This window comes from Pteropus medius, unplaced genomic scaffold (assembly GCF_902729225.1).
Source record: "Pteropus medius unplaced genomic scaffold, Ma_sr-lr_union100, whole genome shotgun sequence".
NCBI classification, from domain to species: domain Eukaryota; kingdom Metazoa; phylum Chordata; class Mammalia; order Chiroptera; family Pteropodidae; genus Pteropus; species Pteropus medius.
The window spans coordinates 36,747,378-36,773,309 of NW_024354875.1; the positions used below are offsets into that span (position 1 = coordinate 36,747,378).

Below are 25,932 nucleotides of genomic sequence, written 5' to 3' on the forward strand. Positions count from 1 at the left end.
GCCAAGAGTAATTCTCCAAATAGAGGTGAGTGGTTCTAGAAGAGACATGAGAGTGTTGTAAAAGTAGCTGCAACCCTAAACAATCCAGTGAGAAGAACCAGATTCCTACACACACACACACACACACCAGCATGTACAGTTAAACAGCCCTGGGTTCAAATCCCAGCTCAGTCACTAGTTGTGATCTTAGGCAGAGATTCTAACCTCAGTAAGTTAGTATTGTCATCTGTTAGTGTCTTGAGAAGATAATAACAGATGTCTCAAGGTTATTATTAGGTGTAAATAAGACAATTCCTGTAAAGTACTCAAGGGCAATGCAGTAAGTACTAGTTCAATATACGACTGCATTAGTTTCCTAGGGTTGCCATAACAGGTACCACAAATTGCAAGGTGTAGAACAATACAAATGTAGTATCTCACAGTTCTAGAGGCTAGAACTTAAATCAAGGTTTTTGAAGGGCAATCATCCCTCTGAAACCTGGAGAGGTAAGATCCTTCCTCTTCCAGCTCCTGGTAGCCCCAGACATTCCTTGGCTTCTAGCAGCATAATTCCTCTTTTCAAAAGGTATCCTCTCTGTGTTCTTCCTCTGGGCATATCTGTCTCTATGTCCAAATTTCTTCTTTTTATAAGGACACCAGTCATATTGGATCAGAGCCCACCCTAGTGACCTTGTTTTAAATTGGTTACCTCTGTAAAGATCCTATATCCAAATAAGGCCACATCCCGAGGTCCTGGGGGTGAGGACTTAAACTTACCTTTTTGAGGGGAACACAATTCGACCCATAACAATTATTTAACTAATTTATCTTGCTAGAGATATTTTGCAGGAACTAGGTTAGTAAATAAAATACTTTAAAATTTTCTTTTTTAAAATTTTTTATTAAATTTATCAGGGTGACATTGGTTAATAAAATTATGTAGGTTTCAAGAGTACTTTTCTACAATATATCATCTGTATATCGCATTGTGTGTTACTTGGTCTTTTACGTGTAATGACTTTGATATAAACTTAGTTTCCTGCTTTTAGTCGAATCTGAAATGGCAGGGTGTTGACTTCCCTGTCATCTTGTCATTCCCCGGTCTTGAGGAAAGAAAAACTACCACAGACCTATACAACCAGGCCTGCAAAGTATGTATATGTCACAGAAAAAGAGCATATACCTCTACTCTGAACTGTTTGTTAATCATATAACAACGTTAGCTGTGCTCATCACAACTGGGAGAGAACGGCTCTTCCGTGGAATTTAAGTGAGTATATGTTATATACTCATTAATCAAAATAAATTCTTTCAAAAGAATTTCTTTTTCTCCTTAAACGTTTTTAATGAGTAACATGGACTTTGTCTCTTTACTGTCTAGTTTTCTCTGCTATGATCTTGGTTCTAATCCTATTTTTATCATGCAAAATAATACACAAATATTACACATTCATTTTTACTTCTTCATATGCTTTATAAAATGACAAATATTTTTGTCCAAAACTGGAACGTGATATGAAGATTTGACTTCCTAACACTGCAATTATGGGTACACCTATAAAAACCTTTATATTAGTTCACATAAAAAATAAAAATAGAAATATCTGAGGACAGAATGCAGGGCAGCAGAGTATACAGCACCTTCATTTTTTTATTCTGTATTGATCTACGTTTATTCAAATGCATCACTGACCTCCTCTAACAGAACCATGTGGCAGAGAAAAAAAGGTTCACATGCCGATGTGAAAGGAGGCAAAGAACAAAAATAAAAAAGAGTAATGAGTTAAGTATATTACAATTTAACTAGATAAAATGTCAGACATCAAATTTTTGTACCTTAAAAAGTGCTAACCAAATACAATTTCTTGATAGTTCCCCCCACCAAAACAAAAAAAGATTCCAAATGTAGACCTACCTCTCCTTATATCATAGAAGTGATCATAAAAATGTGATTAAAAATTAAGCCTACACAGAGCAAATATTTTCCCTTTGATTTCATTAAATAACTCACAGACTATTTGCTTTAATTTTTAATTTGTCTTCGGTGGTAGTAATTTCTAATTTTAACTATATTTTGTATCACCTTAATTTTCTCAAGTAGTTAGTGACTTGAAAATAAATAATTACACGTACTAGAGATACATTTCTCAAAGAAACTGCTAATTTCAAATTTGGCCCCAATTGAGGGCTTGTAGCCTTTGCTAATAGGTGGTAGTAATGGATCAAGACCACCAGGTGGCACTATAAGCAACGGGCTTCTGGTGCTTATTTTAATCAGCATCTACTCTAAAAATTGATCCAGTCTAAGTGGCTCTAAAGAAAACTGGAAAACTCTTGAGACTGTAACACAGAACAGAGATGAAGAAATATTACATAAATGGAAAGAAAATGGCTGTAATCATTGTATGTAAAACACTCTTCAGGTCTTCTACCATTCACGAGAAGTTGCTTTAATGACTCATTTATTGTTACTTGAAAAATGAAATATAAATTCATCAAGATTTTGTTATTTAATAAACTAATGGAAACTTTTTCATATGTTTTGCATTCCTTAGTCTTTTTTATTTTGAAATATATGGCACCAGTGAATTTATAGTTGAACTATAAGACAGAAACTAATAATTATTAGTTCACTAGTTATAGCTATAACATACACAAGTTTGGTTGTCAACTCTGTGTAATCTGATCGTTTCAGTCAACTAAGCAAGGCAACTGATATTGACAGCTTAGAAAAGTGACCTTCCAGATAAAGAATTCTGAAGCAACTCTCATCAGAAGTGCATGACAAAGCCAATTCCAGAAGTAGCCCCAATTAATAAAACAAATTAGCAACACATCTTTTCTTTAAAGTACTGGTATTCATATTTTCTTCTAGGAAATTCTCACTATTGCTTAGCAGCCATCAATCAATACTGAAATGACTATCGCTTGCTGTGTAATTATTGGAGGGCTTGGGAAAAGTAGTGGTTTATATAAAAATGTGAAATGTGCCAATTACTGAAAAAGATCTACTATAATTTGAGAGAGTCTTAATACTATGGTGATTTTATATTGGGGCTGAATGGAAGAGCTAAAAATGTTGCATAGCAAAAATGCATGAAATTCTTTGCTCATCTAAACATAATAGCAGGGAAAATGAAGTTTAGATTGCTCTATAAAAAATATAGAATTAATAATTTCCTCATGAAATAAATAGCGTATTACTCAAGGTATGGATGAATGACATATGTATACTATTTTAAAATTTAGATGTAATTGACATATAACATATTAGTTTCAGATATACAACATAATGATTCGATATTTGTATGTCTTACATGTACACTTTCAACTGAGTCAAAGCAAACCCAGAAAAAAAACAAATCTAGGTTACACCAGTGCCTCCTCTAAGCATTTTCAAATAAGGGCATTTATTCTTAATTTGCACTACTTATCTGTTTAAGCCTCCAATTAAATCAAAACTCCTTGGACTCAGTAATGTATCTTCTAATTTTTAAGTCCCCCACAGCCATTATAATAATATAATAAAGGCTACTATTTGTTAAGTTCTCATTAGATACTAGGTATTGTGATAAGTAGATATAATTTTACATAAACCTAACCAAAAAATCCCATGAGATTAGTACTAATGTTCTGTTAAAAAAAAAAAAAAGAGGAAACAAAGGTATAAGTTAATTTCCCAAGTTTACACAATTCCTGAGTAGCGGAACCAAGTTTTAGATCCAAGAATACTTTATGCCAAAGCCCCTGGCTTGCCTTGTAGAGTGGAGGTAGAGGCACGACAGTTAACAGCACGTGGTCCAAGGTCTGTCTGGCTCCCAAGCTGATTGGTTTTATGGCCTTGGCGCATTACTGAGGCATTCTGTGACCTAATTTAGTTGTTATTATACCACACAGCAGTTCATAAAGTAGAAATTCAAAAACACTAAGAACCTCCTACCTTCTCTCAAGTATCTCCAAACTGTACAAAGAAACCCTTTTGTGAAACATACTCCAGCTACTTTAATAGACTACTAAATCAGCTGGCATCTGATATCTGATATTGATTGATAGGTGCATATTTGATTTTCAGTAGTGGTCCTCAATGGTTTGTGATAGCTGACACTGCACTATAATTTTTAGCTTTCAGACTATTGTAGTTAAAATGGTGCTTTCTTTCTTCAACAAATCTACTAAAATGTCCACATGTGAAGCAGGGTTAGCAATTGAAATGAAAAACATAAATAAATAATAAACCTTTTTGGGAAAATGATAATTTAGAGTAGTGAATTTTAACATTACTATACCTTATTGAAGAGTGCCATGGTTTACCTTCAGCTTCATTTTCATTAATCTATATGTTGCTTTCATTTACCAAATACCCATAGCCATCTGGGAGTACTGGGAAGTCTGTGATTTGAGCTAAAATTACATAAGGCAGGGAACACAGATGCATGACAAAGGTTCCTATCATTTTCCGGTGATTCACTTAAATCAAAACAATCAGTAAGGAATAATACTCTCTTTTTACTTTCAAAGGCATTTCAGCCACCGTATTCAGACAAATTCACTAATCCATTAATCAGTGGTATGGGAAGCAATGCGACGTAGTAGAAAGAACTCTGAAATTGATGTTAAGAAACATTGAACTTAATCCAAGTTCTGCCACTAACCAGTTGGGTCTCATTAGACAAATCACCTCTCTTAACAGCCTCGGTTTCCTGTTCTATAAAACAAGAGAATTTCTGTTCTTGAACTTTAAAATTTTAAGAATTGGTACAATGCAAAGACAAAAATATTTATCCACACGGGACCCCAAAGATTTTATAAAATGCTACATGAAGAGCCAGAGCAATGCCTAGGTACTTGTATAGGCTTCTTTAAAATTTAGACTTTACATTGGGGAAGGGAGGAGTTACCCTAAAAACATAAGCCAAGGTGATCTTTGACAAAAACCCTTTGATCTAGAACAAGTTTTCTTGAGAGGCTACCAGACTGTTTCGAATAGCAAAGAAAATATAACAAAGGAAAAGGGGAACCTAATTTTCAGAGTCTTTTTTGGGGGTCTAAACTAGCATAAAATTAACCCCACCCTGCTGCATGCAACTACAGATATGAAGAGGAATAAACAGATGATAGCACTGAATCATCGTGTCCCTGTAGTGAGAATACATCTGTTATCATCTTCCACGTTGAGACAGTTAGTAAATAAGGTAAGTGGGGATTCCAGCTCCTACCATAAGGCTAAGACACTCTTGACTCCTTTTCTTTTTTTCAGCATCAGCCTGGAGGAACCACAGAACTGGACAGAGCGAAGGACAACAGAAGCATCCCTGGCAGCAGGAAAGGCGATGCCTGACACAGCCTTTTCACAGTCCCTGGGGCATGCTCTACAGGCCCCATTTCATGAATGGGGTGTAGATTCTTTTCTCTCTTAGAGACAGCATGGAGAATGACCAAGAAGCTGGCCCCAGTCCTAACTCCACCACTTACTAGTTATATCTTATTCAACGGGCCTTGGTTTCCCCTTCTTAAAACTGGGATTTTAATATCTCATTAGATTATGCTACCATTGCTGCTATAACAAAGGGTAAAAATGGAGGCCTGCTATAATACGGAGACTTGTTTGAACAATGTCTGACAGCCTGGACATGTCAGGAGTCCATTTGCATGAGACACAGAGGAGACTCCAGGGAAATAATTCTTCCTAAGGGAAGAGAAAGGCAGACCTATAAGCTTAGCCCTGTGACAATGCCTCAGCTATCAGAGGGAAAGGGGTGATTAGCAGGATAGCTTATTCGTTGACATTCGGAATTGTGACTGACCTGGCTTCCATATGCTTATGTTTGATTCCTACAGATAAAGATATGAATAAAGTCTACAAAGCTGGCTATATTTAGGGAATGGAAGTTCTTCACTTCCAGGGTCATGGTGGTCTACAGCCATAATGGAGTACCATGTAGGAGGCAGCCTAGCTGTAGCCATGTAACGGACATTACTTTCAGAATGTTTATGGGAAATCAAAAGACTTGTTTATGAGTACATGTCAGACATTACCCTGGGGTTTCCCAGAAGCAAGTGGAAAGGCTAAAGAAGTTGAAGATGCCACAGTATCTAACAGGGGTGGCTGAAAGTTAGTAAAATATGATTTGTCACTCAGTAGAAGCTCTCTTAATGACTTCCATTTAAGCAACCTGCAGCATAAACTGATGACCTCTGTAAAAAATACTGACATACCTATGGCATGTTGAAAGGTTGAGCTTAGGAAACCAATACTCCTGCATACACCTACCCCACTGGCTAAGTGTGTTTGCTTAGCAAGTGTCAATTGTAATTGTTTCCAGTTGTTATTTTAAGTTCGAATATGTTTTTTATTACATAAACCAAAAAACATTTTTTAAAAAAGGAGAATTGTTTTATTTTTTCTAGGAAAATTAAAGTGAAATCCCGAAAGTTTGATAAAATTGTGTCATCAAAAAAAGAAAGAGCTCTCAAGTTTGATGTGTTTAAAATAATTGTAAGAATTAGAGAAAAATCATAAAATCCCAGAAGGATTCTAGATTTCTCCGGTTTCTTCACAAACGCCTTTTAACTCTAGCTCCATTTTAAATCAAACTAAATTATCAATCATAGATAATACAATATTAGTGCGGCTAAGTAAGGAAAACAAAGTGATTCTCTAGTTAGCGGATCCACAATTAAAGAAAACACTTGCCCGACAAAAAAAGATTGTCCAATGAATGTATAATAATATTTTAGATAAAACAAAATGTTCAAAATGTATATGTGTAATTTTGAAATTATTCACTATTTTAATGAATTTGGGGCTTACCTAACCAATTACCAGTCCGATCATACTAGATAAGAAGATTTGTTTTATATTATTGTGACCCTACTTTCAACCTAACCTAGTAATAGTCACATCTTTTCAGATTTTACAGAGTACAGAATAACTTTAAAATAACATTTATTTTACCCAAGGGACTGTAGTTAGATAACTGATTCAAATCTCGAAAATTAAAATGTTAGCTTTGAAAACTGAACACAATACTTAGTGTCTAGTTTTCTTTTTTTTTTTAACAAACATTCCTGAAACTACTTCCCTCTGGGTGTTTTTGCAAACACAGGCAGATTTGCCTATTGATGTCTGCCTACACAGTAAAATTTTAGAGATTCCTTGAAGACCCTGTGTCCTCTAAATATGACCCCCGCCAGCTTGCAGATGTCTACAGTGTTACAGTTGACACTATTTTCTTTATTGCTCTCTGAGAGCAGCTTTTCCTACAGTCAGAATTGAGAGCTAGAAGACCTGCTAACCCTCACGGGGGGATAGGGGAGAAAGGGCAAGAAACAAAGAGCCTCAGAATGTCAATTACATACTCCAAGTTTCCTAATCTTTCCTGATGTTTGATAAAATCAAGTATTTTCCCAAGTAATTCCCAAGCATTCTATCACGGAACTTAATTAGAATCACTATTCTAAGGAGCATCATTGGTGAAATGTTTACATTTGAACCAAATTTTCCTTACCTCTGAGTGAGGACAAGGATACACACCAAACTGAGTAGCCACATAAAATAAAGATGCTACACATACAAAGGTGTTGAATATAGTGTTTAATATAGCCACACCTTAAATGTTAGTTTCACATTCCTGCACAAGCTATTTTCCTCATCAGAAATAAGTAGATGTTTTATTTAACTGCACGATGAACAGAAAATAGACTATTATCTCTATAATTTGTTTGTAAACAAATATTCTATGTGTAACTACTGCATTAAAAATATTGGGTCTACTCTCTTCTTATGGAACTTTAGAAAAATTTTCTGTTTTAATTTTTATCATTTATTATATGCTTTTTGGTTAAACTTTGTAATATGGCAAAAAAAAAGAGGCAATATTCTTTTACAACTTTTCAGTGGCTTTAGAAAATTCATTCAGAAGTTTTTCTTAAGTTAACGCTTTCTCCTTCCTTGTCACAGTCCATCTATTAAAAGTTGATCAGCTGTGTAAAATTAAAGTCAGTGAGCAGAATGACTACAAACATCATTTCTAGCGAGTTAAATATGAGAAGTCACTGGGTGCCACCATGGCCACACACCAGATCTTGTGAGACAATGTTTACTCACCTCTTCTAAATTTTGTGAGAATCTTCATTCTAAAGTTCTAACAAATGAAAAGTCTGGAACGTAAAACAAAAACAAAAACATTCACCTTTAGCCTTCTACGATTATCCAAGGAATTTGAGCATGTCACCTATATTCAAACAAAACCTTCGGGAGTCACCTGTCAATGCTTCCGTGGCTCCACCTGACCCAGTGGCTGGCACAAATAAGAAACTGTTGGATTCACCTTAACGAAACTTCTTAAAGGAATTTGCTTCTACTACATAAAGGAGTGTATGCTATCATCATCCATCTTGGAATTTCAGTGATGTCCTTAAAGTTAATATTCTAAAATGCTATAAACAAAATTCATTCATTCTATTACTGCTTTCTAAACTCTGTAGAGTTAAAGCAATTCCCTCTCTTACCTTTATATTTCCAGATCAAAGAGCCAGGTCGGCTTCCCAGGCATATGACCTGTGCAGTCACACAGCGCCGTGGGATTAGAAGAGTCCTGAGCTTGGTTTAATGCTCTGCTGTCACAGGCTTAAAATTCTTAATAACTTTTGAACAATGGGCTTAGCGTTTTCATTTTTCACCAGGCCCTACAGATGACGTAGCTGGCCTTGCCACAGAGTCTGAAATGTTCGGGTCTTTTCTCATGTGGAAGTCCATTTTCTCTTTACTGCCTATGGCTCTGGGGTTAAGGCAAGAATTAATGCTGCAAGTCAAAAGGAGAAGCTGAGCCAAGGTCCACAGAGAGCAGCCGTGGAAAGCCTATTCTTATGACAAGTGTATGGGCAACAAGAGATGCACACTGAAATCAGAGCCTCTGAAACCTTCTTGAGGTTCTCTGTAGCCCCATTATTTTTTCCTTGCTCAAAAATAACCAGAGCTGTCCAGACACACCAAGGTTAGTGTGTTATCTGTACATAAAAATCTATCACTTCTCTTTGCAAAATTTCAGTATGCTATCCCAGAGAGGACAGCAAAGTAGGCTTGCTTGCTGAACGCTGGCGAACTCAGAGTCTGATTCAGTTGTTTTACACAGCATCCTGTTAAGTGGTCCTCAATACGCACATACAGTCTAAAGCAATTGATAGCCTAAGTGCCTCTATTACATCAGAATATACATAAGAATGACAATATGAGCAATTAGCTCTGCTTCAAGAAAGATAAGCAATTCACTAGAGATGCGGAATGCTGTTTCCTAAAGTAGTATCAATTCTCTATGTAATTATGAGGAAAAGCTATTAGTCATAGCACAGAATGAATTAAGTTCATAAGAACACCCTGACCAAGACTAAATCTTCCTATCACACCCCAAAGCAAGCTGCAAATAAGAAAGGAAAGGAAGGTTCATTTCCTCTTTTAAAAAAGTAGACATTTTTCTGTGAATTCCTTTATGCACAAACTAGGAATTTATGCCATTTACACAGTGGGGAAGTGGAGCCACTAACTGATCCGCTAGGGCCAAAATCCTAACAGTTTATACATGTGCATTGGCAAGATTCTTCAGCGTAGCTGATGAATTTCTTCACTTTGAGGAAGAACAGTTTTCATGGTTGGCAGTTGGAAAACTGTTTTGCCTCCTTGAATAGTGTTCATCCAGTGCATTATCAGTGAGTCACTGCTGCTTGTCCAAAATCTCTTCAACCTGAGACTCAGTAGCATCTGTCTGAATACCAGGAGCCCACTGGAATCCTCCAGCCCCACCCTGTGCTAGAAAGACAGGGTAGGTCAACAACACAATATAGTCAGGACTGAATGTAGTCAGCGATTACAGTCACATCCTAGCAACCTGAGCTCTACATCATCTGGCCATGAAACTTTTATTCATATCCCCATATTTCCCATCAGCTGTTTCAGATCCTCTAAGGCAGCGGTCCTCAACCTTTTTGGCACTAAGGACCAGTGCTCCAGGGAAAACAATGCCTGATAATCTAAAGTGGAGCTGAGGCGGTGATGCTAGCACTGGGGAGTGGCTGCAAACACAGATGAAGCTTAGCTCTCTGTCCTGCCACTCACCTGCTGCTGTCCAGCCCTTTCCTTACAGGCCACAGACCCATACCAGTCCTCGGCTTAGGGGGTTAGGGACTCCTGCTTTAAGGAACAAGATGGAGAGGGAGAGAGGAAGAGAAGGAGAGAGAGAGAAATGTGTGACATTTTGATACAACCTAACACACACTGATACAGTTTCAGTTTTAAAAATATATACACTAAATAATAAGCAAACCTCACCCCAGCACTGATGAAATAGGTAGGGATGGGGTGGACTAAGGGTAAACCCAGTACGAACTGCACATGGTTAGTAAGCATGTATTTGAAGGAAACAGGAATTATTCCAATCAATAACTGCTTAGTCAACAAGAATTCACTTCTACTGAATTTTCTGCATCTCAGATTGCAATTCAACCTTTAGTGTTACAATAGTGACATTCATTTCTTTGCCTTTCAAATAACGTGGTTGATCAATAATAAAACTTACGATTTTTACTTGAAAATTTTTGTAGCAGTAATTTTTCAATTACAAGTTCCTGAAGGAATACTTTGAAAAAATATTTAAAATATAATATAGCTTTATATTTGAAAATGAAAATATATGTACTGATTTCCATGAAACAAACTGCAGAAAGTCTCTTCTTGGCTAGTTAAAACAAGGCTCTTGTAGATTCTTATGAGGGCGTGAGTTTTTAAATGCTGTAAAAATCTGTCTAGTGGAAGAGCATTATCATCTTCCTGTAAGTTTCCTGAGTTTCCCTTTTAACTGGGTATGTATTAGGCAGGGCATCTGGGCCATAATAAAATCTTTTATTCTCAGCCTCAAACTGCACAGGAGACCCTGTTAAAATTTCTAACTCTTCTTTAACACATTTTTACTTATAGTAAAATTGATTTACAACAATGCTTTTGGGGTAGAATTTGATAACCCCTTAGAAGCTTCCCATAGATAACAGACTAAACCATATCTTACTGCCTTTTTTTCCTAATTCTAAAATAATATGCTTAATGTAAAATTAATAAAAATAGAGTTAAAAATAGCATGTAAAAAAGCTACAGGTCAGTCTTACTTATCAAGCGCTAACTAAATCCAGCAATATATCAAAACAGTGAAACACTATCAAACAGGATTCATCCCAGAAATAAAAACGATACAAACCCAAGGTTAAAGTTCCCAAACAGTATATACATTAATAAAGTCCAAAGTAAAAATTGCCCAGAATTGGGATGGGGGGTAAGGGTGTAACATTATTCCATGGTATCTGCTGGCTTTAATTCTGTCAAAATGCCTACATCAAAAACATCTGAATCAAAATGTATTTTTGATATAGTATAACCCTGACCTACCCAAATAACAGCTTAACAGAGTCAGAACTATGCCAGCTTAGAATCTTTGACATGATTCTAGCATGACTGAATTTGTCATACAACATGACATTTTGTACTTCAATGGTGGCTGGAGAACAATTCTTTTTAAAAAATCTTTTTATCCTCAACTTTTGAGGCTAATATATAGATGATTCTTCATAAATCCTTTGTGTGTGTGTGTGTGTGTGTGTGTGTGTGTATGTGTGTGTGTGTGTGTGTAAGCAAAAACATTGTAGGCTCCAACATATGTGAGAACAGGCAAAGAAGCACTTGGGAGACTTACATTATACCAATGACACACTAATTACTTCTGGAGACCCTCCTCAACCAAGATTTTACTACCCATAATATGGGGTGCTCATGCGGTGTAGCCCATCAAAGAACCAGAGAGTTGAGCAGGACCACCACTGTTGTCTGACCCTCTGCCCATAGGCAGCCAAACATCTAGATGGTATTGAAGAAACAGATTCGAATCTCATCTCGGTCATTTCCTACTTGTGTAACCTGGAGCAAATCATGTAAAATCTCTGAACCTATTTTTTTTTTTTTTTGCTCTAAAAGGAGAATTTGAACAAAACAATTTCTGAGATATCATTGCTTTCTATTATTTCCATACATTCAGAGTAGACTGTTCTTAACAATTTTCCATGAGGACCTGTAAGATAAGATTCTTGTGTAGCCTTTTTCTCTTTAACAAGCTTAGTGTGCATCAGTCATGAAGAACTGTGATTTCATTGTTATGAACTTTCATTTTTTTACTTATTGGTTAGCTGTACATTCTGGCATATTAAATGACATAGTTTCTACAATTAACTGAATGAATACTCTTTGGTTTGAGCTGTTCTCTTTCTAATAAGAATAGTCAATGCACTGTTTATAAAAAAATGACAAGCTAAGCAGAAGAAAAACACTGACCTCCCAGTTTCACTTTTAACTTCCTGCTAGACAAGACAGATTGTAGATATCTCATCTGTAATACAAAATTTAACAACTGTCTTATCCATCTCATAAGAACATTAACAGAATCATATTAGTTAATATATGTGTGAAGATTAAAAGCTCCAAAAATGTAAATTTTGATGTCATTATAATGACTGATGTTTCCAATAGCTTCAAAAGTAGTGAATGTAATGAAGTGCATACCTGGCATGTATTCTACCATCTTCCAGTTGACTGTCTTTCTAAATATAACACCAGACCCACAGGCCTATCTGTTGGTTGAGCTCCCTGCCTTCAGTGCCCATAACAAGTTCAGTACCAACATTTTACATCACTGAACCATGAAGGGCAGAGAGTATTTTTCCAAAGTATTTTTCTGGGAATAATTATGAAGGATCATCTTCCAGGTGAATGGCTATGACCTCATACTTTCAGAACTGTGTTTTATATACTGGTCCTACTGAAAATATAATTTCAAGAAGAATGACATTACTCTGTGCATGGCAGGGGAGAACAATAACCTTTGCTTAACCCAATGATCTGTACATAATCTCCCCCTGGCAAGCAGTTTGGTTTCCAGTTTTCTTTTACTTAAGAAATCTAAGCTGCAGGACAGAAGTTTTGGTGTTTTGAAGTGGATGTGACTTTAAGGCATAAAGCAATGGAAAAACATCCATGAGAACAAGCCACACACATCAGGATCAGATTTTAAAACAATAAATCTTCTGGATCCAGAGCATAATGAACTTACTTCTAGTCTCAAAAAAACAATCATTTCCATCACCCTGTCTCAGAGCTTGAAAAGAAATAGAAAAAGCAAAACTCCCATCAGGTGCCATGATTATCCTAAATGTGAAGGTATCATGTCAAATAGCTAAACTGAGATTTTAAAATAAATTTAGAGCCAAACACTGAAAAGGAACAATGAACACGTAAAAGTTCATCCAAACTCTGTGATCCTCATCTTTACGACAGGGGAGAATAATTCATGGCTTTTTGAAGACTTATCTTGGATTTGGAAACAGAAAGTTGAATAAAATACCTATAACCTACAGAACAAATTTCAGTTACTTTAAACCACAAGTACCATTGAGAAATCATGACAAACAAAATTGATGTCAGTATTAAGGGATCCACAAAATTCATCAGAAACACTTTTTTAAGCGACAGAAAGAAAACAGATATGTATAGGTTTTTGGAAATGGAGTATACCAAATAATCGAGCACCAAACATGGACTAAGACTTCTCAGATGCTACAGTAGACATGATTACTCACTGCTTTCAAACCCTGGGTGGCACCTTTAAAGAAAAGGTACTGATTTCCCAGTGACTTATCACATGCTATAGACAGCAATTCTTCCAAAACACTGAACATGCTTTCCAGGCAGACAAAGCATGTTCCGGCCTTCAGATGGTGTCAATTAATCCCAGTGAGGAATCATTTTAAATTCTCTCCAGTGAGAGAGTTTCATTATTGCATTTTAGTTTCATTTAAACCCCTTTTCAAGAACTGTGTCTAATAGACTTTCAGAGCATCTCTGGGCAGCTCTAACTTACGTAACCTCATTTTTCAAAACTGTTCATTACGTTCTCCTCCTCTTAACATGCTCTTGCTCCAGTTCAGGGCCTCCCTGGGGCCACTAGGCTGCCTGCTTTGGTAATATAGTAGTGCCTACCTTTGAGACGTTTTTCTCATTTCTAAATGGAGTGTGCAGAATATGAAGGGAGCGGGGGCAATACTCCTTAACATTGTTGACTGGCCATGGAATCAGAATCTGCCAGTGAAAATATCCTACAATCATATCTAGCTAGGATATTATCCTAGGTTAGTATGGGAGACATAAAACGAAATAATGGAAAATGACAAAAAGAAATGGTTCCGTTCTACCTCCAATACAGAAAAGGAGAAAAATTAAATATCCAAGTATATTTTAAAAATCAATACCCTGTTAAAAATAAAAATTACAAAGTATGCTACAAAGTCATCCTAACTTCTACTTGAAATTCTCCAACAAGAAATATAATATGGCTTCATTTAAACAATATACTCCATAATTGTGCTAAACAGAGAATAAAACACTCTAAGTAGGCTACAGGGTAATTTACACTGAACACCTCACATCTCTGTTCGTGAAATTGAGCACTATTTGCAAATTCTAACTTGAAGCACAACTTTTTAAAGCAAAAAAAAGTTACAGTTAGGCTGATCCTCACTTCCTTTTCATCCTCAGGAGGGAAAAAATGCATTAAAAACCATAAATGTAAAATGCTCTTTTTTGTCAGTGAAAACACAAAAATGAAATAGAAGAAAAATATTAAATTATCTATTTCATAGTTGTATATGCACAAAGCCATCGTTTTAAAAATTATTCCTAACTCTATAGCCTGTTAGTTCTATTTTTCTTACAGACATAAAGCTCAAACTTGGTTACAGATATTTATGAAAGGGTGAAATGCCACCAGGCAATGTAATTTAAAAATTATGTTTTACTCAGTCACACATTATTTCCGAAATTCATGAAATATGTGGAATCTCAAAATTTATTTTACCATCTATACATGTGCATCAGGTACAGCATGATCTATGTATTCATGAGTCTCTGAAGCGAAGATGACACAATAGGAAAATAATGGACATCCACCAAGCATTCCTATGTGCCACGAGGATATGGGGAGGTGGAGATGATGCCCAGCTCTGCCACATACAAGTTAAGTAATTCAGACACATTCTTAAAATCTCTCACATTCCCTTTTCCCATCCATAAAATGAGAATAATAATGACCCACAAAATTGCTGGGGATTAAATAAGATAATGTATGCAAAGTACCTATTGCAGAGTAGGTACTTAATAAATGGTTTCTGTTATTTTCTCATTTAAAGAAAAAAACAAACACTGAGAGATACTACATACTCTTTTGATGTCCATAAGTTGCTTCAAATTCTTTAGCAAAGATTATATGAAATTACGTGTGCATGTGAAGTGGGGTAGTTTTAATATGCCATAGAGGAGCAGGCAGTTGCCCTATCAAGAATTTACCCTCCTGGAGTAATCAGAAAGCCCTACTCCTAACGTGCTTATTACAATTGCTGCAGAAATCTTTAACAGCCATCAATAGCGAGGGGCTTTGCCAATGTTAGAAACAGACTTTCACTGGTGAAGTTATCAGCCTGTGAAATTAATCAGCACAGTGATATTAAATATGGGGTGTAATTACTGAAATCAGTGGTATTTGAGATATGTGTATTAGCAATAACATTCTAGAGATATGCTTTCAAACCTTGTATTAATAAGGTAAATCTAGCAAGTTCCAAACTTGTACCCTTAGGGATGGACCCTAAGGCAGCCCAATCCTGCCATGGGGTCGACAGATTATGGTTGCCTGATTTCCACCACAAGAGCAATGAGATTCTGCATCTTAAATATTGTGAGGGGTGTTTAGAACATCTAAAACAAAGAAAACTTAGACTTCATAAAGCTTAGTGAACTGAGTGTCTGAACTATTTGACCCAAATTCCCAATACATTTTTGTTTAAATATATGTCTTTATATGCAGCAGAATTCAGTCTGAGATTCACTTTCTTTGAAACCAAATAGCAAAGTTATAGGAAAGTAGTCAATTCCCTTCTACTTCAAAGTACTTCAAACTTTTTGACAGCTATTATGTACATAAGAGCTATTATGAACAACCTAGTAGTTGTGTGTTATCAAATTGGCTTAGGTCAGTTTGCATCATGCTAGTCTTTTTTCTAGTTAAAAAAAATTAACTTATACTGATGGTTAATTCATTCCTTGTGGAATGCATGCACACACAGAATAAATCAAAAAAGTAGAAATAAAGTGAAATCAGAAATTTAAAAGAATGTAATTTTTAAAAACTATATTCAAGCTGGTAAGGATTCAGTGAGTTGATATACTGCTATTGACATAAAGTAATATGATTTTCTGGAGAGAAAATGGGTGAACTTTATCAAGAGCCTTAAAAATAAATGTTCCATCAATAAGCACATGAAAAGATGCTCAACATCATTAACCATCAGGATAAGACATTGTGGTTTAACAAAACCACAGTGAAAAACCACTTCATACCTACCGGGATGATTATAATCAAAAAGACAGATAATTGGCAAGGATGTGGAGAAATTGGAACACTCATGCATTGCTAATAGAAATATAAAATAGGCCAGCCATTTTGGAAAACAGTCTGTCAGTTCCTCAAAAGGTTAAAACTTAGAGTTACCATATGACTCAGCAATTCCACTCCTTGGTATATATTCAAGAAAATGAATAAATATGTTCACACAAAAGCTTGTATGTGAATGTTCATAGCAACATTATTCATAATAGTCAAAAAGTAAAAAAAAAAAAACAAAAACGAAATGTTCATCAACAGATGAATGGATAAACAAAATGTAGTATATCCATACAGTGAAATACTATTTGGCCACAAAAAGAAATGAAGTGATACTGATACATGCTGCAATGTGGATGAATCTTGAAAACATTATGCTAACTAGAAAAGGCCAGTCATAAAGGACCACATATTGCATGATACCGTTTATATGAATTTTCCATAGGCAAATCCATAGAGACAGGAAACAGACTGGTAGACTGAGAGAGTTGAGGGCAAATAGAGAGTTACTGTTAATAGGTATGGGGTTTAGTTTGTGGTAATGAACATGTTTTAAAATTGAGCGTGGTGATGGTTATACACCTCTACAAATATAATAAAGACCACTGAATTGCATACTTTAAATGGGTGAATTGTATGGTATGTAAATTTTATCTCAGTAAGGCTATTATAAAAACTATTCTTCAAACTCCTTGACCCAGTAATCCTAAGCATAAGTTTGAACCATTGGAAATTACCAATATTTTTGACCTATAAAACAAGAGTTTAATATAGCTGACCTAAGATGTGGTCCAATATTTATTTATAAAAAGTTCATTAATTGTAATTTTATTATAACATGATTTTGGAAACAACCTAAAAGCTGAGGAATAAAATGATTAAATAAACTATTGCATAATTACATGGTAAAGTGTAATGCAAAAATATACATTGCATAGTTGAAGAATTGTTTGAAGCATGGTAAAATACCATGTGTACTACATGATGCGAATTTGGAAATATATCTTTATTTATAGGTAAAAATAAATAAATATAAGGAAATACACCAAAAATATTAACAGTATTATCTCTAAAATTAGGGTTATTGGTGATTTTAGGTTTTCCTTTTCTTGTACTTTGCAAATTTTCTATAATAAGCCTGTATTACTTTTATAATAAGGGAATAATCTGATCATAAAAGGAAAGGAAAATAAATCAAGAAAGACAGAGCTGCCCAATTCAAAGACAGCCAAATATACTCAGAATTCTACTAAATTTCACTTTTAATCAAAAAAGAATTTGATTTGTCTTCGAATTTTCAATTCAAGCATTTCAGCATTCTAAAGTAAAAAGAAACAACCCTGCTATTTTATTCAGACACATGACACTAAACTAATTATTCAAAGAAGATAGTTCTCCATCTTAATTTGAAATCTCCAGTAAACAAGAATCCACAACTCCCTGTTCTAGTTCTTTAATAATAATTCCTTCTGCCAACAAGTGCTTATTTATTGCTAATCTATGATTGCAGATTATTCTCCAAGCTCTGTATAAATCAGAGATAGTTTATAAGACAGTTTTTTGTCATTTTGCACTTTTAGATGTGGCTTTACTAAAAGGTCAACTATTAAAAACCATGGATGTACTGGTCAGACGCTAACCTTTTCCACCCCGATGCTCTAGAGTCCTGTCTGTGCAGCACCATATAAATACAGCCTGGATTTCTTAACTTCCCTGGTTCAGGTGATGGTAAATTGATATTGCAGTTACAGCTTGATACTAATGAGATGATACAGCACAAAGATATTAGAGGTAAACATAATAAAAAGACAACATTTTCTTGCATTTCAAGTTTAGTGGTTAAGGAGAAATATTCCCTGAAGTTTAAGCTGAGTTCTGACAGTTACTGTGTTGGTAATAGTTTTCTCATAAACCTTGCCTGTTTCTGAATCTCTTGGTCAGCTATAGTCCAGTGAACACATGGAACATGAACAAATGGGTCTCTGAAGCTCTTGTAGTTTCACAGTGATTATATGGGACCTGTAATACCTGTTAAAAGGCAAATAGTGCAGTGAGGAGACAGTTTAAGTGTAGATAAAGTGTTGGAATTAACAAATTAAGAGATTCGATCCAAATTTTTCCAAGACTGAAATCTTATTGATCAAATGTAACTTATAATCGTGAGCCATCTGCCAGGACTTTTAAAACCTTTTTGCTAAACACTGATTATTAATTATAATTTTATTGCAACACGATTTGAAAAATCTAATTGGAATATATGCAGAAAAGGGGAAAAAATGAGATGAGAACACAAAGGCCACTTCTTACAATTAGTTAATTCACTGATCGTTTAGTATTTGAATACCCAAAAGACAATGGAGTATTAATAGAAAACATAAACTTGCCAAGTAGAGTTGTAATACCACCAACCATGTATAAAACAATTTTAAAAAACTACTTGAAAAGTACCTTTGTGTAGAAACTGACTCTTCATAAGATGAGAGATGAAACCTCTCCGTTTTTGCTCTCATTTTGCTGATTTTATTAAACTATTAAACTGACTAGCTGTTTAGGTATTGGCGATTATGGCAAAACTAGAGCTTAAAGCCATGTCCAAAGGCTTTAAAAAAAAAAAAATCAATCCTATGCCAGTCAAATTCCATACAAGCCACACATCTGTGAGAGCACTGAGTTTCCTGGGACAACCAATATGTCACCTCTATCAGTATGATGAATTCAACATCCATCCTCCTCACTGAAGTGAATTTTAATACCTTTTGCAGCCTTGACATCTCACCAGGATCCTAAACATTAGCCTTTGCACAATCAGAAACAGCTTAAAAATGTAAGGCCAAGCGCTTATGAAATCCTCTCCATTATCTGGCTGTGAGCCTAAGGCCTCTTGCAAATAACAAAACTCCAGCTTCTGCTCATTAGATCATCCGTGCACCATCCTCAACACCAATTGGCAGGGCAGCATCACCCATAACAAGTTCCTGGAATGTGGCCAGTCCCAAGGCAGCCAAGCTCAGTTGGCTGCATCCCAGCTCTGCGGGGTGTCTGAACATGTTGGCACAAAGGAGAGGAGCAGGGCGGCTGAACACTCTGAATAATGAGCTGGAGAGAAGTGACCACAGGCTAAAGAAACCCTATAGAGATTAGCCAAAAAACAACTTCAAGGCACAGCTGCTTATATGTTGGCTGTTGGAAAGTAACTGCAATAGACATATTCTTCATGCAACACCACACTAAGAAATGGCTCCTTGGGGCCTAGGTATAGGTAACCTGGTAAGAGTGGATAAAAGCCTGTGCTCATTTCCATATACCAGATTTCATCTGGAGTACCCATATATCTTGATAGATCACAAATATTTGCTCCCATCCAGGTCTCATAATTTTATTCTGCAAAAGAATATTCCCCTTACTCAGGAATAACTAAGTGATAAATTATTTGATGTCATAACACCTAAATCAGCTAGTTTATACATATCACTGAAAAAGAGGAACATTTGCTAGAAACCCATGAAGTGAACCAGAAAATTCTAATCATCTCTTCTGTATTATCTGCCTTTATGTGTACTTCCAACGTGAATTACCAAACTAGTCATTTGTCAATATGCAACTTAAATTATTAATAAGTGCATGTGTTAGGCAATATTTCACACAAAATTCCAACCACTGCTGATTAAATTATTGTTAGTTATGCAAGAACTTTGAAGAGCATAATGATTTTAATGTCATTAAAAGGGAAGTTTTGAGGCAGAAGTTGGATGACCTTCTGTCAGGTAAAGATTCCTGCACTGGATGAGAACAGGGTTGACGGGAAATGGACCCGATGACCTTCCCAGGCTCTTCCATTAACGGTTACATGTAGAGCACAGCCACTGAAATGTAGGTGTAGAATTTTCAAGAAACACAATATGAATACATAAATAGCCCAGAAATGAATATACCATATTTAATTTTTAATTTATCTCAGGCAAATAATTTACTGAGTCTCATATTGCAAAATGTCTTTTGCATACATAACACAGCTGATAGTCTCCAGAAGTTGACATTTTAAAATATCAGGACATACAAATCATATTATGCTAAATATGCAATAAATCCACCACTACCCATACGAACAATGACATAGCAGTTATGTGTATAAAGTAAAATAGATGGTGAGATTTCGTGAAGCTCATTTAATGACAATTAGTGCTACCCTAAGCACTTCACATCTATTGTCTATTTTACTCCACACAACAACCTTATTGTGGAAGTTCTGCAGTAAAGGGGGATTGAGCAACTTGCTCAAGGTCACTCAGCTAATAAATAGCAGGGCAAAGACCTGAACCTGCCCTGAAGGCTATGTGATCTGCCCCCTTACCTAACACTAACACTAAGCACCAGGTTTAGTGTTTCTTGTTTCCTTACGTGTAGGTAACACTGAAACTTCTACTGCTGGAGTTTATACTGGTGTATGTGGGAGGAGGTTGTCTGAAGCCAGCCTGGCAGACTAAAGAAAACTAATTTGATTTTAAAATGTGAATTGAACAAAGTTGGCAGCTCTCTGCAAACAGAGGTATATGCATGCTGCTACCATTGTAAATGGGTTCAATATTTCTGAAAGCTATTTGATAACTAGGAATGAGAGCTCTAAAACGTTTCTTGTCCTTTGACTCAGTAATTTCAGTCTTTTGGAATATACCCCAAGGAAATAACACAAAAGAAAAAGGTAATTTGTTCAAGATGTTCATTCAGGGCTATTTGTATTAATGAAAAACTGGAAACAACCCAAATTTCCAATAATAGGACAGTGACTAAGCAAACCAGGCTATGTAGAAAAAGAAGAAAACTTTATAATCCCTAAAAATGGCAATGTAGACTACATCATATGTGCACATATATGTAAGAAATAACTTTACATTCAAAAGTAGAATACAAACTAGTAGATGCATAATCTGCAACCAAGTAAAACAGTATGTGCACTAACAATCACACAAGAGAATTGTGAATTTATAAAAAAAGTATATCCCTCATTTCATTGTTGAAACTCCAACAGTGGAACTGTTGTACTTAATAAAAACTTATGAACTTAAATAATACAGAGGTAATATCTTTAACTGAGTCTTGACTGTATCTCACATGTAATAATGTGCTGTCAATAAAAGATAAGCTTTTATGAGGACTTACTATGCGTTAGGCACTCTTCTAAATCCTTTCCCTGTATTCTCTCATTTAATCCCCGTAGAGCCTTATGAGATAAGTATTATTATTATCATGTCTCTTCTAAGAGGAGGAAATTGGAGCAGAGAGAAGCTAAGTAACTTGTGCAAGGTGACACATGCTATAGCAGAGATGGAATTTCAACTCACGTAGACTCCTATATGGCCAGTTTGCAGCTATTATGCCACAATGTCTTCTCTTATTTGGAAGAAGTATCTAGATCTTGCTCTTTCTGTTATCATTTCTAGATCTTTTGTGCTTTTCTTCTTCACAATTCCTGTTTGGTTTACAATATATAAAATCCTTGCAGGAAAGAACAATAACCAAATACAAATGTGGAGATAAAATACTCTCCATCCAGTGTCATCTGCATGAACACAATCAAGCTGCGCTCACCAGTACGTCTTCTTCTAAGAAGTAAGATCAGAGTAGGGTTTTTAAATCAGGAAAGGGAATTGTAAAGGTTAGGAAATAAAATGTTACTTTGAGAACACAGGATAACTGCAAAGGAGAAAAATATAATATTTGGAGCAAAGAAATACTCAAATGAAATTGAATCGAAGAAATAAGTTGCCTAGGGATAAATAACAAAAAATAGAACATTTACAACCCTTTGGGAAATGTTAGTTTTAAAACAAAAATTTATGCTTTATAATTGTTTAGTTGCTCATATTTTGTAAAGTACTTTTATTTATGAACTTCTTTAATTCTCTTTCTGTAGAATGGTGGGTAGTGTAGTTAACAGATGAAGAAACTGAGAGTCAGAAATTAAATGGCTCACCCAAAGCAGGCTGCTTGTCCCTAACCAAGTAGGAACTCGGTCCCGGGCTTTGTTCTCAGCAAAGTTAAACATTGATGTTGTTCAAGAGAGTTACAAAGCCCTGTGCAAACCACCCCTTTGAATCATTCAGACCTCATGAAGCCCTAGCTCATAAGTATAAATCCCCCGAGAAAAGTCCAGAAAATAAATCTAACATAAATGGAATTGGCGATTAGAATTAAATATATGTATTTAATTAGAATTAAATATATGTATTTAAAAGTGTAAATATATAATGGGATCATATTAAATGAAGGAGGCAGAGCAAAGGTAGGAGGACTATCTGTTTATAAACTAAATGTTTGGGAGATGTCATGGGCATGTAGTTGGAAGGACACAAAACTCAAATTCTTCTATCCAAATCTTTATAAGAGGCACATTATTATAGGACTCTGTCTTCTTTGGTACAAAATGCACAAAATAAAATTTTGCTTTATCTCTACATTCCATGGAAACATTTGCATAGTAAATGAGGAGTGCTCATATTTTATACATTACTAAACTCCTCGCCTTCTCACCTGACCCAGTCTTATGAAGACCTATGCTTTCTCCATAGATCAGATCAAATAACGTCTCTTCCGAGAAGCCTCTTCAAGTTCTTCAGCTGAGATTAACCCTCCCTTTCCTAGGCACCCATCATGTCCTAGAACTTCTTGTTGCTGATCTTGCCTTCTGCCTTGTGCAGTTCCAGGACAGCATAACATGTTTGGGTTTATATTTGTGCTTCCGATGACCCCAACATACATGCCTTACACGTTGTCATTGTTTATTGAATTGGTAAGAAAGTGTCTGAGGTCTTGTCATACTCTAAGTGCTTATAAAGCTTTTCTGGGATTTGAGCTATTCGAATTTAACTATAGAAATTACCTCAATAGGAGACTCTCTTCACTTAAAAATCTTGTTTCCTTATAATCAAATTTATATTGACCTTCGGTACCAGACACTTGCATTAATTTAATGCATTAGATTAGTAATTAGCACTGGCAAATAGCAAACTCACATCCAGAAGGGTAATATAAAGTGTTTTTTTTAATCAAATACGATTATGGCAGTCATCAAATTTAAACAAACTAACTTGAAATTTGCTTTTACCACAAATCTTATAACTATTCCACCAGATTCTATTAACTCTAAAGGTAAAAGCTTCAAAGCCGTACTTTCAGCTTTTTGAAGAGTTTCTCTTTTAATATGAGCTGATGAATAAACTACTGGTGAAAGAACTTAAAATTTCAGAGTAAAAAGTATATCACTTCTACCAAGGTCAACTGCTTTTTATTAGCAATTTAGAATAACAATTAAATAACATTCATTTTATTGAGATTTTTATGTAAGAACTGAGAAAACAATTATTTGTAGTAGTTAGGAAAATACAAGAGAAGGTGCTGATTTTCTGAAACACAGTAATCTTCCTATATCTCTCTTTCCCTTGGGCCAAGTATAGTGGTGGTGTGATCGTCAATTAAAAAGCTTACTTATAAGGAAGATAAAGACCGGGGAAGAATAAGAATACCATTGAGGCTTGTAATGAAAAGCAATCTAAGAAAAAGATAAAATAACTATTTCAATTATACCACATTCTATGAACTATCAAAAACTCCCATCACATTTTGTATGAAATGAGAAAAAAGCTCTTTGATTCATGAATGGCCTAATCCAACAGCTATTCACATAATTTCTGTCTTTTTAAAGAAGAGCAATCGATGATCAAGAAGGACAGTGTAAGTCACAAAAAGCATGAAATCTTACTTTTTCGTCATCTTCAGTAAATGGAGCACCCTCAGGAATCTTATTTATCGCTTGTGCCACACCGATAATCTCACCATCACTGCTTCGGATAGGCATGCACAACAGCGATTTTGTCTTGTAACCAGTTAGCTTGTCAATTTCATCATTGAATCTTCGATCCTAAAAATAAGACAGAGGGCATTTACTTCATGTTCATTGTCAGGGAGAAGGAGAGAGAAGTGTACTTCTGTGTTTGATACTTTATCACTGGGAACTTTATCCCATGGATTTTTAATGAAAATAACAGATTTGATTTCATGTTGTCTTCGCCAAAGGAATACAAATGCAAATAAATCACAACCACAATTGTTGGCCATGGTAAATAAAAAGAGAAACTTTAAACCTGATTACAACAATATATCAAAATTGGGGAAAGGGCAACTGTTTTCAATGGAACTCCACACTGTGCTATTTATTGAAATATATTATTTTATATAAACAAAATACTTCACATTTTATATGAAGTATCATATAAAATACATAATAATATATTATTAAGCTCTATGAAAAAATATGGAAAAGCACTTCTTTACTTCTGATCAAATGCACTTATAAAAAAAAGAACCTGCGAGCCCATGGTAATACTTTTAAAATGCTCAAAAAAATGTATAGCAGGAAGGGAAGATATAAAAGGCTTCTTTATAGAACGTCAGCTACAAAATGTAGAAAGAATGATAAAATTATGTAATTTCTATTTTGTAACTACCAATATAATAATAGATACAAGCAAGGATCATTAATAGACGCTAATATCACCGGGCGGGTGAAAAGTTATTGTTAAACAGGACATTAACAGTCTCAAAGTGACACCCCCAAAGATTCCTTATTAAATTCAAAGAGAAAAGATGTCTTTATTATAAAGAGTTTTGGTGGACATCACCTTAAACAAGTAATCAAACTTATATCATCATTAATGAGACAAATAAGATCATGTATCTCCTGACATGCTGTAATGAGGACACATCACCAAGAAAATTAAGAAAAATACAGATTATTGGTCATTCTATCAGAAGCCTGACCCAGACTCTTCAAAAATGTCAATACCATGAAAAACAAACCAAAAAATTTAATAGAAATAAAATGAAGCCATGGGAGCTGTGCTGGTTTAAAGAAGACTTAAGAGACTTAAATTCTAAATAAAATGTGATCCTCCATTGGAAATTGTTATGAAATTTTGGGGGGGGACAATTAGAGAAAGTTGAACATGGACAGTATGTTAGGTATTATCAATGTATCAACATAAACTTTCCTGACTATGATAATGGTATTGCAATTATGTAAAAGAATGTTCTTATTCTTAGGACATACATGCTAGAGTATTTGGAGATGAAATGTCATATCTTCAACTTACTTTCAAATTATAAGGGAAGGAAGGAAGGAAGGAAAAGAAGGAAGGAAGGAAGGAAGGAAGGAAGGAAGGAAGGAAGGAAGGAAGGTAGGAAGGAAGGAAGGAAGGAAGAGTTAGGCTGAGGAAAGACTGGCTCCTGAAAGGGTAACAAGGACTAAAAATATTCCAAGGAAGGTGATAAAATGGATTCAGGTTCACTGCTTCAAGCCAGGGGCTAAAGTGAGGCTTCTCCCAATGCTCTAGACACCCCCTTGTTAAAAGAGACTTAAAAAAACAAAAACAAAGCA

The 25,932-nt window shown here is 35.3% G+C and overlaps 1 protein-coding gene across 1 annotated transcript in view; it reads right to left on the minus strand.

The window, feature by feature from the left end:
* Positions 1–25,932, minus strand: part of PDE11A (phosphodiesterase 11A) — a 315,101-nt gene that overhangs the window by 250,993 nt on the left and 38,176 nt on the right. The window contains exon 2 of the mRNA XM_039855267.1: positions 24,259–24,417. Coding sequence (XP_039711201.1) covers positions 24,259–24,417 — 159 coding nt within the window. The remainder of the gene's footprint in view (positions 1–24,258; positions 24,418–25,932) is intronic.